This window comes from Muntiacus reevesi, chromosome 3, assembly GCF_963930625.1.
Source record: "Muntiacus reevesi chromosome 3, mMunRee1.1, whole genome shotgun sequence".
In the NCBI taxonomy this organism is placed as follows: domain Eukaryota; kingdom Metazoa; phylum Chordata; class Mammalia; order Artiodactyla; family Cervidae; genus Muntiacus; species Muntiacus reevesi.
In genome coordinates, this window is record NC_089251.1 from 113,423,664 (window position 1) to 113,439,873 (window position 16,210).

Consider the following 16,210-nt stretch of genomic DNA (forward strand, 5'->3'; position numbering starts at 1 on the left):
CCTTGAGGCTGGGAAGTAGCTCATATTTGCTCCTTCTCAGAGTGAAGGCTTTCCTGGTGGGGAAAGTGGACTTCGGCCTCTGAGCTCCATGGACTCAGATTCTGCTTCTGTTACTCAGGTGGCTCAGGTACAGAGCTCCGGTCTTCTGAGTGCTTGCATGTGCCGGGTATCGTGCTAAGTGGACCCCGGTGTTGAATCTTCAACAAGCACCCACGTGGATGGGGAAACTGAGGATGAGAAATGGTCATGGTCACAGGACCAGCACATTGCAGAGTCAAGATTCAATCCCAAGTCTGTCTGATGCCAAAGCCCACTTGGTTATCTACCACCTTATACTGTGGACAAATCTCTTCACCCCTCGGAACCTCAGTCGCTTCATCTGTCAAGTGGGGAGAAGTACTAGTGACTGGCAGGTACCCAGGACAGGGCCTGGCATGATTTGTGTCTGCTTCCTGGCCGCTCATCCAGGCGTTTTCCTGGGTCTCAGATGCCTAAGTCTACCCATGGTAGTGTTGGTGATGTGTGCTCAGTCATGTCCAGCTCTTTGTAACCGCATGGACTGTAGCCCACCAGGCCCCTCTGTCCGTGGGATTCTTCAGGCAAGAATACTGGAGTGGGTTGCCATTTCCTCCTCCAGGGGATCGTCCCGACCCAGGGATGAAACCCCAGTTTCTTGTATCATCCTGCATAGGCAGGTGGATTCTTTGCTGCTGCACCAGCTGAGGGGAGAGTGCAGGCACCAGTTACTTCCTGAACCAGTGATGTTCTCAGGTGTATTAGGTCCACCTCGGGGCTTTGATCAGCCAGCTAAGATACATGGACCTCATTACCAACTGAAGGGCTAGCATCCCTTTTGGTCCCCTCTTCCTGCCTCCCCTTCTCCTTATTTAAACTGTGCATAGTGGCTCACAATCTTGGGAATTTGCTTCCTATGGTCATGGGTGCCTGAACCTCACATGACAGTGTTTTTGCCTGCCATGTTCCTGCAGTCAGGGACCTCAGTTGGGTGACTTTGGGTGGTGTGCATCCCTTGAGCTCATTCATCAAGTAGCAGTAACACAGTAGTGGTAACTACTCAGAAGCCGAGGCCTAAATGGGACTCCACACTCAGAGCATTTAGCATTGTGCTGGGCTTGTTGTAAGTCACGTGATCAGTTGTTGTTGTTATTTTTAAGGAGATGCCATCAAGGCTGGCTTAGGGCAATCGATTCTGCCAGTCCTGGGGCCCACTGTCTGTCCTCTCTGCAAAGATGCAGCGGCTGGTGATAGAACACTGACCAGCAGTCAGGAGATCTTGGTTCAAACTCCGCCTCTGTCACTGACCTGCCGATTGACCTTAAAGAAGTCACTCAGCCTTTTTGGGCCTCAGTTTCCTTATCTATAAAATGGGGATAATTCTAGTTCTGATCTCACGAGTTGTCGTGAGACTTTAATGGATAGTAATAATGATAATGGGCTTCCCTCGTGGTTCAGATGGTAAAGAATCACCTGCAATGCGGGAGACCTGGGTTCAATCCCTGGATTGAAAAGATCCCCTGGAGGGGGGTATGGAAACCGACTCCAGTATTCTTGCCTGGAAAATCCACCTGGACAGAGGAGCCTGGCGGGCTGCAGTCCATGGGGTCACAAAGAATCAGACAGGAATGCAACTAAGCACAGTACATGATAACATGCTTCCCTGGAGGCTCAGATGGTAAAGACTGCCTGCAATGCAGGAGATCTGGGTTCAGTCCCTGAGTAGGGAAGATCCCCCCTGGAGAAGGGAATAGCAGCCACTGCAGTATTCTTGCCTGGAGAATCTCATGGACAGAGGAACCTGGGTGGACTGTAGCCATGTGACCTGATTGAGTGACAAACACACAGAGTAATAACAACTAGCTTTTGCTGAAGAGGGTCTTTAATGGGTGGTTGAGCCATAGGGCTTTGGGGACTGTTGAAGGGAGTGGGCAATGTGGGAGGTCTTGGCATGGGGAGGAGACAATGGAAAGAGGGCCTTGGTGGGGGGAGAGGGTGGGGGAGGGAGCATTTTGTTGGAGGGAGCAGTCGGGGGAGGGCTTGAGGAGGCGGAGAGGAGGAGGGTGGGCCTGGGTGGGAGGGGACCTTGGGGGCACCTGGAGGGTAGCCCCAGGAACCCTTCGGGCCAGCACCTCCACTCCAGCCTGGGCTAAGCAGGCCCTGCCCTCACAGCCGGCTGCACCTTCGAGGAGACGAGTGACCCAGCGGTGCCTTGCGAGTACAGCCAGGCCCAGCACGACGACTTCCAGTGGGAGCAGGTGCGGATCCACCCCGGCACCCGGGCGCCTGCGGACCTGCCCCATGGTGAGCCTACCCTCAGCACCATTCCTCCTTCGTCTCCTTCTGGGACCATGCTGTGTTACCCGGGGTCCATTGCTTAACCTCTCTGGGCCTCATCTGCTCTGTAGTGGCACACGTGACACTGTGAATGTGGAGCTCTATGGACTCAGACCAGTCGTGTGCCTCAGGTAGTTTTACCTGTAAAATGGGCGCAGGTTTTCAAGTCCTCAAAGACCCTTGTAAACTGTAAGATAAAGCCCACCTCTCGTTATTCCTGGGGCAGCTTAGCTCAGGATCCTCCTTACTCGTGCCAAGTCTTCCTAAATCCTCCACCTTCAGGGAGGCTCCCTTCTCCCTGTGACTAAATCCTGGTCTCCCAGGACGTCAAGATGCTGACAGAGCCGTCTCCCCGGGGGCTGGATGTGTGTAAAACTTTCCTTCCTCTGCCCCTTTCTTCCTGTGAGCCTGAGGTCTTTCCCAGCTTCTGCCTTGCCCAGTCCCTATTTCAGGATGCGGAGCATTTGGCGTCATGAACACCGGGCTGGGAGTCAAGAGACTAATTGCATAGATCCTTGTCCTGGCCTTCTACCCTGATGACGGCCTCGAGTGCACTGAGTCGTGAAGCCTGGTTCCCATCCTGGCTTCATCACTTTACCAGTTGTGTAGTTTCTGGCAAGTCACTTAACTTCTCTGAGCTTCCATTTCCTTAAATGCAAAGTGGAGCACAGAATAATCCATTTTATAGTGTTGTAATATACATAATGTGGGGGTGGCATGTAAGGGTTCAGTGAATGCTTAGAAACAATTGTTGGAGATATTTGAGGGGCCCAACTACTAAGATCCACCCCTTGTCATTGGGTAAAGAATCAACTGGGGATTAAGAAGAGGATAAGATGGATGGAGGCTGGATTGTCACCTTTATTACTGATAAAGGCTAGATCGGAGGACATAGCATAGTAGGAGAACCAAATGGGCTTGCTGAGGGAACCCAGAACTGGATAGCTGAGTCCCCTCCCCTTGGCCCTGTCCCAATAAGAGGCCAGGGCCTTTGTTGCTCAGCTCACAGTATGGCCAGGATGGCATCTGCTGTCAAGAGTGCATGGGGAGGGACAGCAAAGGATCTCACTGTGGGGCCAGGACTTGAAGCCAACAGGAGGGAGGCCCTCCACGACATGGCCTCTGCAGCCTGGCCTCCTACCCCTGGCCTCGTCTCCTGGAGGCCTCCGGTGCCTCCCCGCTTCTGTGCATTTGCTCACACTCTGCCCACCATGGGACATTTATCTCTGCCTTCACAGGACTCTTAGCTCCTTGTTTGACTTCTGTCCTGGCAGATGTCAAAGTCTGAGCTGGGTGACAGTGAGCTGTCAAGGTGCCCACCACGGCAGGGATGCTGAGTGGGCTGACTCCGTATCCGCAGGGCCCAGTCTTGGCCTGAGATGGGTTAGCCTTCAGGTTCCAAGGTGGCTGGTTTGAGTTCATCACTTACAGTCCTGACCACCCTGGGTAGGCTCTGCTTCTTCTCTCTCTCCCCTACACCACCAGAGACAGACCCAGTGAGAAAAGGGGATGAGAAATTTCATATGCAGTACGAGCCTCGGGCTGGATCCTGGGGATGCAGTGGTGAGCCAGATGGATGGAGTCTCTGCTGTGTTTGGTGCTCACATTTTAGGGAAGGGAGATGGAGGTGGAGAGAGAAGGGAGGAGGGGATATTCACCCTCGCAGTCAGAGAGCAGGAGAGAGGAGAGGGTGGGGCAATGGGGATGAAGGGAGTTGATGAGAGAAGCGGGAAGGATGCAGAGTGAGAAAAAACTAGAGGAAAGAAGAGAAAGAGGCAGAGGGAGCAGGAGGAAGAGGCAAGAACAAAGTGTCAGATTGAAAGGGGGAGAGAGCCGCACACACAGCTGCTCACAGGGAGAGGAGAGAGGATGGAGGCGTGGGCCAAGAGAGACTGCTGGGGGCTGGGATGCATCCCTTCCTGGGTGGGGATGGGGATCTGGAGTTTTGTTTACGACCCCACCAGGACTGATGCAGGAGCTGTCTTCTTCACAGGCTTCTGGCTCCTACAGATGAATGCGATTCCCTCCAGCTGAGTCGCTGGAGAGCCCTCCCGGAGCAGGGAGCCTTGTGGTTTGGGATCTGAATGAGCTTGTGTTGGCCGGTGGCCAAGCCTGGGAAGAGGCAGCCCTGCGTGGTTTCGGGCACCCTCTTGGCAGCTGCCGGGGCCTTCTCCCCACAGGAGGGAGGCCATAATCCCTCAGCCAGATCTGGAGGAGTCCAGCTCCCTTTTCCCCCTCCACCCCTCTCCCCTGCTCCCAGTGCGCAGCCTGGATCTCTGGGGAAGGGACAGGACTGCCTTTCTCCAGGTTTGAAAACAAGAGAATTGTATCCTAGGAATTTAGATTCAGGGGGATGGGGGCCCGGAGGGAAGTTAGAGTCCTTTTATTCAGTCTCTGTTCTGTGTGTTTGTTCAGCGTGCAGACCTGTGCTGGCGACACAGTGGAGCCCCGAGGTATCACAGGCTCGTGGGGAGAGTGATACACACTTTATTAATGATCCAGGTGCCAGGAGAGACATCCGCAGAGCAACGCGGTGGGGAGTGGGGGGAGCTTCAGAAGAGATAGACTTTGAGGGCCTGTCACGTGCCAGACTCTTGACTCCTGAGATGACTGTCCCTGCCTCTCAGGACAGCTCAGTAGGTGGGAAAAGACATGGACCAACACGAGCTTGGACGGAGGTCATAAGGGGTGATGCGAGGAGCAATAAAGGATTTTGGCAAAGCCAGATCTGTGTGTTTTTTTGCTGCTGCAAGCCTTTCCTTTGGGAAAGGGATGCAGGGAAATGGAGGGACTTATTCCATGAGTCAGAGCTGGGACCAGAACTCGGGCCCCCTGACTATAGATGAAGTCCTTTGTTTCTGCCTCCTCCTCTGTGGCCCTCTGACCCTGGTCCTCCCCTACGTTCTCAGCGCCTGCCTCTTCCTCCTCTCTTTCCAGGCTCCTACTTGGTGGTCAACGCTTCCCAGCATGCTCCAGGCCAGCGGGCCCATGTCATCTTCCAGAGCCTGAGTGAGAATGATACCCACTGTGTGCAGTTCAGCTACTTCCTGTATAGCCGGGATGGGCACAGCCCGGGCACCTTGGGCATCTACGTGCGTGTCAATGGGGGTCCCCTGGGCAGTGCTGTCTGGAATATGACTGGATCCCATGGCCGACAGTGGCACCAGGCTGAACTGGCTGTCAGCACCTTCTGGCCTAATGAATATCAGGTGGGCTGGGTTCTGTCTGCGGTTAGTCTGTGATTGGGGGGTGTGGGTAGAGTGGGGTGTCAGTGTGAGGTCAGGGTAAGCAAGTGGCCGAGGTTGGAGTGAGTCAGTGTTCAACGTCAGGAGTCTGTCTGTGGTCAAGGTCAGTGGCCAGTCTGTGGTTCTTCAGTAATGGTTCAGTCTAGGTTCAGCATCAGAGGTCATCGTTAACAGTGATAGTTTGTCGCTAGGGAAGGGGTGAGCTGGAATAGTGCTGACTTGGAAACCCTGTCTTGGCTGCCAAGTTTTGTGGCTTGAAGGTAACATCCATCCGGGATTGGATGGAACCTCTGGCCTTGACCTTGTTAGCTCTGCGTGCTGACACCCTCTGCCACAATCAGCTTGCTTGGTATGGAGGGTAATTGTCAGATGGGGCTGACCTCTACTTGGGGAGGATGGGGCTGGAGCAGAGCTTGAAAGGGGGCTCTTGTGGGCACCTCCCCAGGCAGAGCTGGAGAGATGTCAGATGACAGGAACCCTCCCGCCTCCCCCAGGTGCTGTTTGAGGCCCTCATCTCCCCAGACCGCAGGGGCTACATGGGTCTAGATGACATCCTGCTTCTCAGCTACCCCTGCGGTGAGTCCTGGCCCCGTGGGGTACAGGGTGAGGGGTGCGGGCGGCTGCGGCTCCTGCCGACATGGGGGCGCTGGCCCAGCTCACGCCAGGGCTCCATTTCGGCAGCAAAGGCCCCGCATTTCTCCCGCCTGGGCGACGTGGAGGTCAACGCGGGCCAGAACGCCTCCTTCCAGTGTATGGCGGCGGGCCGAGCAGCGGAGGCCGAGCGTTTCCTTCTGCAGGTGAGCGGGGGTGGGGGGTGCCGGGTCGGGGGCGGGGGGGACTTTGGCCAGCTTCTTAGAAAAGTTCAAGCTCCCTTGCGGAGTGCTGAGGCCTTCCATCCTTCTCCAGCACCCAAACACATGCATCCTGGCTCATCCTAGGCTCTGTGCTTTTGGGTGCCCCTTACCCCGACATCAGAGCACGGCTCCAGGAGTCCCCCCCACCCAACCACACCCCGCCACCAAGGCAGAGCAACCACATTTCCTTAATCGGCCCCACCCCTTCTTGGGGCAGGGCTGGTTCCAGGAATCCCACCTGGCCCTGGGTAGTTTTAGTTCAGTTCAGTTCAGTTCAGTTCATCCACTCAGTCGTGTTCGACTCTTTGCGACCCCATGAACCGCAGCACGCCAGGCCTCCCTGGGTAGTTTAGGGATGGCGAAATGGGGCCGGGACAGTTTACCACCCCGCTCGCCCGGGTCAAATGGAAACCCTTCTTCCCTGGTGCGCCCGATCCACTGGCCCCTCTCCCGGCTCAGCGACAGAGTGGGGCCCTGCTGCCCGCCGCCGGCGTGCGGCACATCAGCCACCGGCGCTTCATGGCCACCTTCCCGCTGGTCGCCGTGAGCCGCGAGGATCAGGACCTGTACCGCTGCGTGTCCCAGGCCCCGCGTGGAGCCGGCGTCTCCAACTTCGCGGAGCTGATCGTCAAGGGTGAGCGAGCGGTCGGCCTCCGAGGGGCGGGACGGGCGAAGGTGGAGTGGGCGTGGCTTCCACCTGGGGGCGGAGTCTCGTCGATGGGGCGTGGCCCATGGACGCGCAGGAAAGGCTGAGTCCGACTTCGGGTGTGCTCTGACCTCCCCGGCGGGGCTCTCGGAGGGGACGTCATCTCCTGGGAGATCGGGTCCTAACTGAAGGTCAGGGTCGGGAGGAGATCCCTCTGAGAGGTGGGCCCGCGTGGGGACTGGGTCAAGGGGTGACCCCGGGCGAGGCGGGATCGGGCTGTTGGCCTCTCAGGGTTGACCCGAACCGACAAGCGTTCAGCCCTTAGAGGCGAGGACTTTGGGATGTGGAAGGGAGTGAGGGAGAAGGTGTAGGCTGAGAGGTGAGGGGCAAGGTCAGCTTTTGGAGTTCGGCGTCTCTTAGGGCCTGGGGATTTAGTGAGAAGAGGCAGTCTAGTCGAGGACTTGGGGAGCTGCATGAGGGGCCTGGGGCGGGAGCGGGGGTGGGGGTGCGGGACCAGGAAGGCTCTGGGGGTTTTGGGTGTTGCAGGATGAGGAGCTGGGAGCCAGGGATTCATAGCGGCGTCCGCCTGGCTCCGTCTTTCCCCCATCTCCTTGCAGAGCCCCCTACCCCCATTGCACCCCCGCAGCTGCTGCGCGCCGGTCCCACCTACCTCATCATTCAGCTCAACACCAACTCCATCATCGGCGACGGGCCAATCGTCCGAAAGGAGATTGAGTACCGCATGGCGCGCGGCCCGTGGGCCGAGGTGCACGCCGTCAGCCTGCAGACCTACAAGCTGTGGCACCTCGACCCCGACACGGAGTACGAGATCAGCGTGCTGCTCACGCGCCCGGGTGACGGTGGCACCGGCCGACCCGGGCCGCCCCTCGTCAGCCGCACCAAGTGTGCAGGTGGGTGCTTGCTGGCTTCACTCCCTCCTCCGGATACCCAGGTACGGACTCAGGGCAACCGAGGGGGGAAGGGCACATTCTGAGCAGTAGTATGGCCTCCCTCTGTGCCTCTCAAACTTTCTGAACCTTTACGATTTTCGCTCCATCCCAGTTATGGTAAAGAAAAGGATTATAGCTAACACTTTACTCTGTGAAGGACACATGTGTGTGTCATATTTAAAACTCAGAACACCCCCATGATCTAGGGACTCTTGTCGTACCCATTTTACAGATGAGGTGCAAAATCTGTAACCTCTGTACAGATCATCATGAATAGAGATGTTAAGTGACTGGTTCAAAATCACACAGCTAGTAAGTAGCAGAGCAGTAAGGGATTGGAACTCTTGACTGGCTGGCTTCAGAATCTGTGTTCTTAATTCTACACTGTATCATCTAGATAAAATAAACAACTAAACAGCATAAACTAAAAGTGTGTTATTAAATTCTAGCTGGATTCTCTCATCTGGGCATTTAAGCCTGAGGTCTGCTTTTTCTTGTTTAAAAGGGTAAAGCATCTGTTATGAGCAATGGCACACCTGCACCAGAGGAGACTTTTTTGTTTAATCAGAAGAGAGACTGAGAACCAAGCGATTTTCTTACTCTGTGATTTCAGCATTTTTGTGGTTGTTGTTGAATTTTTATTGCCATATAAAAGATTCATATGTGGTTATAAGGAAAAATACAAGAGATTTTCCTTTTCACTTTACCCTATTTCCTGCAATGGTAACATTTTGCAAAACTGTAGTGTAATATTACTCTCAAGATACTGACATTGACAAAATCCACAGACCTTATTCAGACTCACCCAGTTTCATTTGTCCTCATTTGTGTGTATGTGTGTGTATCTAGTTCTATATAGTTTATTTTAGTGTTGGTTTGTGTATCTACCACCACAGTCAAAAGATACAAACAGTTCAATCGACTTAAAGATCCTTTGATTTGCTCTTTTGTATCATTGCTGTCCCTCCACTCCAACTCCCTGGGAACTGCTAATCTATTCTTCATTTCTAAAAAAAATGTTATATATATGATAAAATCATACATTATATGTATATACACAGTATATAACCTTTTTTGTTTTTCTTTGGTAATACATGTATTTATTTACTTTATTTACATGTATTTATTTACTTTATTTACATGTGTCTATTTACTTTATTTACGTGTGTTTATTTCTTTTTGGCTGCACTGGGTCTTCGTTGTTGCACACGGTCTTTCTCTAATTGCTGCAAGCAGGGATAATCTCTAGTTGCTGTGCAAGGGTTTCTCATGGTGGTGGTGTCTCTTGTGGTGCACAGGCTCGGTAGTTGTGGCGATTGGGCTTAGTTGCCCAGCAGAATGTGGGATCTTCCCAGACAAGAGATCAAACCTACATCTCCTGCATTGGAAGTCAGATTCTTAATCACCAGACCTCCGGACATGTCCCTTTTGAATTGCCTTTTTAATTTGGTAATAGCTTTATTGAGATATAATCACATCTCGTGGAATTTCCTCTTTAGAGTGTATAATTCAGTGGTTTTTAGTATATTCACAGAGTTGTGCAACCATCACCAGGATAAATTTTAGACCATTTCCCCCTCCCCCAAAGGAAACCTTGTATCCTTTAGCAGTCCACCCCTCCCCTCATCTCCCCTTAATACTTCCAGCCCTAGACAACCACTAATTTACTTTTTGTCTCTATAGGTTTGCTTCTCTGGACATTTCGTATATAATGGAATCATATGATATGTAGTCTTTTGTGACTGGCTTTTTTCTTGTAGCACACTTTTTCAAGGTTTATCCATGTTGTGGCATGCTTTAGTACTTTTTATTGTTGAATAATATTCTATTGTGCAGACATACCATAATTTACTTATACATTTATCAGTTGGAAGGCATTTGCATTGTTTATACTTTTTGGTTATTATGAATGGTATTGCTATGAGTATTAATGTAGAGATTTTTGTATGGACATATGTTTTAATTTCTCCTGAATGTATATCATATACATATCATATGGTAGTTATGTTTAACCATTTAGAAAACTGCTGGATTGCTTTCCAAAGCAGCCATTCCACTTTACATTCTCATCAGTTGTGTATGGGGGTTCCAGTTTCTCTACATATTCACTAACACTTATTATTATCTGTCATCTGATTATATCCCTCCTGGTGGATATGAAGTGGTGTCTCATTGTGGTTTAGCACGTCTCTGATGGTTAATAATAATAATTATTATTATTATTGATAATAATTAACTGATAATTAATAATAATAAAAGTACTATAATAATAATAATATTGAACAATTTTCATGTTCTTATTGGCCATTTGTATGTCTTCTCTGTGTAAATGTCTATTCAGATCCTTTACTCATTTTTAAATTGGGTTTTTATCTTTTAATTATTGAGTTGTAAAATTTCTTTATATATTCCAGATACTAGACCCTTATCAGATATATTTGCAAATATTTTCTTCCATTCTGTGTGTTGTCTTTTAACTTTCTTGATGGTGTCCTTTGAAGCACAAAGGTTTTTAATTTTAATGAAGTTAAATTTATCTACTTTTTCTTTTGTTATTTGTACTTTTGATGTCACATCTAGAAAACCTTTGCCTAATCCAAAGTTAGGAAGATTTACTTTTTTTTTTCCTAAGAGTTTTATAGTTTTAACTCCTATATTTAGGTCCTTTACCCACTTTGAGTTAATTTTTGGATTTGGTGTGAGGTAGGAGTCCAATCTCATTCTTTTGCTTGTGGATGTTCAGTTGTCCCAGCACCATTTATGAAAAAGACTATTCTTTTCCTGTTGAATTGTCTTGGCAGTGAGATTGACTCTTTTGGTCAGTGTAGTTCCCTGGGGATTCATCCAAGTTGTATATATCAATAGTTCATTCCTTTTTAATGCTGAGTAATATCCCATGATGTGGCTATACCAGAGTTTGTTTAACCATTCATCTGTTGAATGACACCTGAACTGGTCCCAGTTTTTAGCTGTTACAAGTAAAGCTGCCATGAACATTCATGTATAAGTTTTTGAATGAACATAATTTTTCATTTTTTTCTGGGCTAAATGCCTAACTAAGGATACAAATGATGGATCATATGGTAATTGCATACTTACTGCAGTTTTATTGAAAACTGCCAAAGTCAGTTGTATTGTTTTACATTCTCATCAGCAATATATGAGTGATCCAGTTTTCTACATCCTTGCCAGCATTTGGTGTTGTCATTATTATTTTTAAAATTTTTAGTCATTCTGAGAGGTGTGTAGTAATATCCCATCCTGGTCTTAATTTGCCTTTCTTTAATGCCTAGTGACATTAATGGGCTTCCCTTGTGGCTCAGCTGGTAAAGAGTCTGCCTGCAATGCGGGAGACCTGGGTTTGATCCCTGGGTTGGGAAGATCCCCTGGAGAACGGAAAGGCTACCCACTCCAGTATTCTGGCCTAGAGAATTCCATGGACTATGTAGTCCATGGGGTTGCAAAGAGTCGGACATGACTGAGCGACTTTCACTTTCAGTGCCTAGTGATGTTGAACATCTTTTCTTGTGCTGTTTGCCATCTGTATATCCTCTTCATGAATTATTCATGTCTTTGCCCATTTTCTAATTGGATTATTCATCTTTTATAGTTGAGCTTTGAGAATTCTTTACACATTCTAGATACTAGTCCTTTTTTGGGTATATAGTTTGTAAATATTTCCCCCTAGCTTTTAGCTTGTCTTTTTTCTCCCCTTCACCTGGACTTTCACGGAGCAATCATTTTTAATTTTTATGAGGGCCAGTTTATCAAAGCTTCCTTTTATGAACTATGCTTTTAGTGTCAAATTTAAGAACTCCTTGCATTACCCTAGATTCCGAAGATTTTCTCTGATTCTTTTTTTTAAAATAGAAGTGTTATAGTTTTGCAAATAAGTCCATGATCCATTTTGAGTTAATTTTTAGATAAGCTACAGAATTTGGTTGAGGTTTATTTTTTTGTCAATGAATATTCGTGTGTTTTTAAGAGCTGATCTGAGAACCATCTAAAATACAGTTTAATGCCACACCTGGAGAGATGCTTGGGTGGTGGGTAAGAGTATTCTAGGGGAGATTACTTTCTAGCTGAGGGATCTGTGTCAGATTAACCTCTCCAAACTTTAGTCCCGTTGTCTTATAAAAGGGGGATAATAATAATGTTTACAGGGTAAATGTGAAGATTCATTCAACACATGTTTATTGAGTGCCTATTATATGTCAGGTACTGTTTAGTTGCTAGGGATGTAAGACTGTGACCAAGACAGACAAAGGCCACTAGTGTATGAGTTCCTCATGCCGGAACTGCATGGAACTCACATTCTGGCGGGTAGTCGTTGTTCAGGCACTATGTCGTGTCTGACTCTTTGTGACCCTATGGACTGCAGCACACCAGGCTTCCCTGTCTTTCACTGTCTCCCAAAGTTTGCTCAAACTCATGTCCATTGAGTTGATGATGCCATCCAACCATCTCATTCTCTGTTGCCCCCTTCTCCTCCTGCCTTCAGTCTTTCCCAGCATCAGGGTCTTTTCCAATGAATAGGTTCTTGGCATCAGGTGGCCAAAGTATTGGAGCTTCAGCTTTAGCATCAGTCCTTCAAGTGAATATTCAGGGTTGATTTCCTTTAGGATGGACTGGTTGGATCTCCTTGTAGTCCAAGGGACTCTCAAGAGTCTTCTCCAACACTGCAGTTGGAAGGCATCAATTCTTCAGTGCTCAGCCTTCTTTATGGTCCAACTCTCACATCCATACATGACTACTGGAAAAACCATAGCCTTGACTATATGGACCTTTGTCGGCAAAGTGATGTCTCTTCTTTTTAATATGCTGTCTAGGTTTGTCATAACTTTTCTTCCAAGGAGCAAGCATCTTTGAATTTCATGACTGCAGTCACCGTCCTCAGTGATTTTGGAGCCCAGGAAAATAAAGTTTGTCACTGTTTCCATGTTTCCCCCATCTATTTGCCACAAAGTGATGGGACTGGATGCCATGATCTTAGGTTTTTGAATGTTGAGTTTTAAGCCAGCTTTTTCACTTTCCTCTTTCACTTTCATCAAGAGGCTCTTTAGTTCCTCCTCACTTTCTTAAATTAGGGTGATGTCATCTGCATATCTGAGGTTGTTGATATTTCTCCTGGCAATCTTGTTTCCAGCTTGTGATTCATCCAGCCTGACATTTCACATGATGTACTCTGCATATAAGTTAAATAAGCAGGGTGACAATATACAGCCGTGACGTACTTCTTTCCCAATTTGGAACCAGCCTCTTTTTCCATGTCCAGTTCTAACTGTTTCTTCTTGACCTGCATATAGGTTTCTCAGAGCAGGTAAAGTGGTCTGGTATTTCCATCTTTATAAGAATTTTCCACAGTTTGTTGTGATTTATATAGTCAAAGGCTTTAGCATAGTCAATGAAGCAGATGTTTTTCTGGAATTCTCTTGCTTTTTCTATGATCCAGTGGAAGTTGGCAGTTTGATCTCTGGTTCCTCTGCCTTTTAGAAGTCCAACTTGTACATCTGGAAATTCCATTTCATACTGAGAGCTAGTGTGGATGATTTTGAGCATTACCTTGCTAACATGTGAAATGAGTGCACTTGTGAGGTACTTTAAACATTCTTTGGCATTGCCTTTCTTTGGGATTGGAATGAAAACTGACCTTTTCCAGTCCTGTGGCCACTGTTGAGTTTTCCAAATTTGCTGGCATATTGAGTGCAGCACTTTAACAGTATCATCTTTTCAGATTTTGAGTAGCTCTACTGGAATTCTATCATCTCCACTAAGCTTTGTTCATAGTAATGCTTCCTAAGACCCACTTGACTTCACGCTCCAGGATGTCTGGGTCTAGGTGAGTGACCCCACCTTTGTGATTATCCACACCAAGACCTTTATTGTACAGTTCTTCTGTGTATTCTTGCCACCTCTTTATCTCTTCTGCTTCTGTTAGGTCCTTACTGTTTCTCTCCTTTATTGTGCCCATCTTTGCATGAAATATTCCCTTGGTATCTCTTAATTTTCTTGAAGAGATCTCTAGTCTTTCCCATTCTATTGTTTCCCTCTATTTCCTTGCATTGATCACTGATCTTATCTCTCCTTGCTATTCTTTGGAACTCTGCATTCAGTTGGTTATACATTTTTTCCTTTCTCCTTTGCCTTTCACTTCCCTTCTTTTTGCAGCTATTTGTAAGTCCTCCTCAGACAGTCATTTTGTCTTCTTGCATTTCTTTGTCTTTCTGGCAGGAGGAAGTAGTAAACAAGTGAAATATGTAGATTGTCAGTTGATGATCAGGGTTATGAAGAGTAAAGCAGGAAGGGGGATGGGGTGTGAGGTTTGGAGAACTGTTATTTCAAAAAGGCTCAGGGACTGTTTTACCTAGAAGGTGACATTTGAGCAGAGACCTGAAGGAGGTAAGGGACAAAGCCACACACAGGAAGCTGGAGGAATTGCTGGGAGAAGGGGAGTTCTAGGCCGACCTAATAGCAGCAAGTTCTGCAGCATGCCTGGCATTTGTGAGGAGGAGCAAGGAGACCAGTATAACTGTGGTCTAGTGACTGAGGGGAGCTGGCAGGAGAGGAGGTCAAAGTCGTACTGGGGATATGGGACCCAGAGCCATTTTACTCTGGGTGGGCTAAGGGGCCATTGCAGGTTTGGAGAGCAGGAGTGACATCACCTCCTATATTTACAAGGATCACTTTTGTCCTTTTGTGGACAACAGATTTTAGGAGGGCAAAGGGATCAGAGGAGAGACCAGTGAGGAGGCTACTGCAACAAGTCAGCTGGGAGATGGTGGAGGCTGGGAGCTGGGAGGAAGTGGTGGCGGTGGTGAAAAGTGGTTAGATTCTGGGTTTGTTCTGAAGGTAGAACTAGCTGCATTTGTTGATGGATTGGATATGCAGTGAGAGAGGGAAATAGAAGTCAAGGATGGCTCCAAGGTGTTTTGCTTGAGCAGCCAAAAGAATGGAGTTATCATTTACTGCAAGGGAGCAGACTGCGGAAGGAGCAGGTGTGACGGGGTGCCATAGATCAGGAGTTCTGTGTTGGAAATGTTGACTTTGAGATGCCTATTAGACGTTCAAGTGGAGATATCCATCAGGCGGATGGATTTACGAGTGTGGGGTTTAGGGAAGAGGTTTGGGCTGCAGATATAAATTTGAAAGTCGTCACTATAGACATGGTGTAGATGATATTTAAAGCCATGAAACTGGATGAGATCTTTTATGCTGGTGGTTCTTAGTCAGGATGATTTTGTCTCCTAGGAGTCATCTGCAGTGTCTGGTTGTCACAACTGGGGGTGGGGTGCTAATGGCATCTTAGGGATAGAGGAAGCCAGAGAAGGTAATAAATGTCCTATGGTGTATAAACAGCCTCTTCAACAAAAAATTATCTAGTCTGAAATGTCAGTAATGCCAAGGTTGAGAACCCCTGATTTAGTCCTTAGATTTTAGGGAATAAGTGTAGATGGAAAGGAGAGGAGCAGTGAAGCCTGGATTGTGCAGCCCTTTAGTTTTGGATTAAATGCAGGTGATTGCATGGAAATGTATTAAATGCCTGTGAAGCCTAGTGCCTAACACACAGTGAACACTCAGTGAATGACAACTATTATTGTTATGGTGTTTTTAACTCTTCAAAGTCAATTCTGGTCAGGTACTTGGTATGAAAGAAATCAGAGCGTGGGGTCCACAGTAAGTCTCTCTTTCACTCCTGTTCGTGTACAGATGAGGGGATGGAAGCCCAGAGATGGGGAGGCACTTGCCTGTGACCATACAGTAAGTTAAGAACCCAAGCTTCATGGTGATGGCTGTTGATCATTCCCGTTTTACAGATGAGAAAAGTGAAATTTCGAGATTTGGTCACTGGCTCAAATCAGCACAGCGAGTCCATAGCAGAGTCAGAACCCAGGTCTGAAAGTCCTGACTTCCAGTCTCATGTTGGAAACCACCACCACCACCACCTTACTACCAGTAACAGCTGCATAGCTGCCATCGTGGGCTGAGTACCCACTCTGTCCCAGGCACTGCTAAACACTTTACATGGCCTGGCTGGGACGGAAGCTGTGTAAATCAGCAGGGACCAGGCAGATAGGATCCAAACAACTCAGCCTGCTCCTCTTAATCACATGTTTCTCTTCGTTTGCATCAACACCCCTCTTTGCTTAGGCGTCTTGACCCATA

At 48.3% G+C, this 16,210-nt stretch overlaps 1 protein-coding gene across 2 annotated transcripts in view; it reads left to right on the forward strand.

The window, feature by feature from the left end:
* PTPRU (protein tyrosine phosphatase receptor type U) overlaps positions 1-16,210 on the forward strand; it is an 88,805-nt gene that overhangs the window by 16,111 nt on the left and 56,484 nt on the right. For both annotated transcript variants that reach the window (XM_065930243.1, XM_065930242.1), the window contains exons 2-7: positions 2,188-2,319; positions 5,290-5,561; positions 6,092-6,173; positions 6,279-6,394; positions 6,911-7,085; positions 7,715-8,008. In XM_065930243.1, the coding sequence (XP_065786315.1) occupies positions 2,188-2,319; positions 5,290-5,561; positions 6,092-6,173; positions 6,279-6,394; positions 6,911-7,085; positions 7,715-8,008 (1,071 nt within the window). The remainder of the gene's footprint in view (positions 1-2,187; positions 2,320-5,289; positions 5,562-6,091; positions 6,174-6,278; positions 6,395-6,910; positions 7,086-7,714; positions 8,009-16,210) is intronic.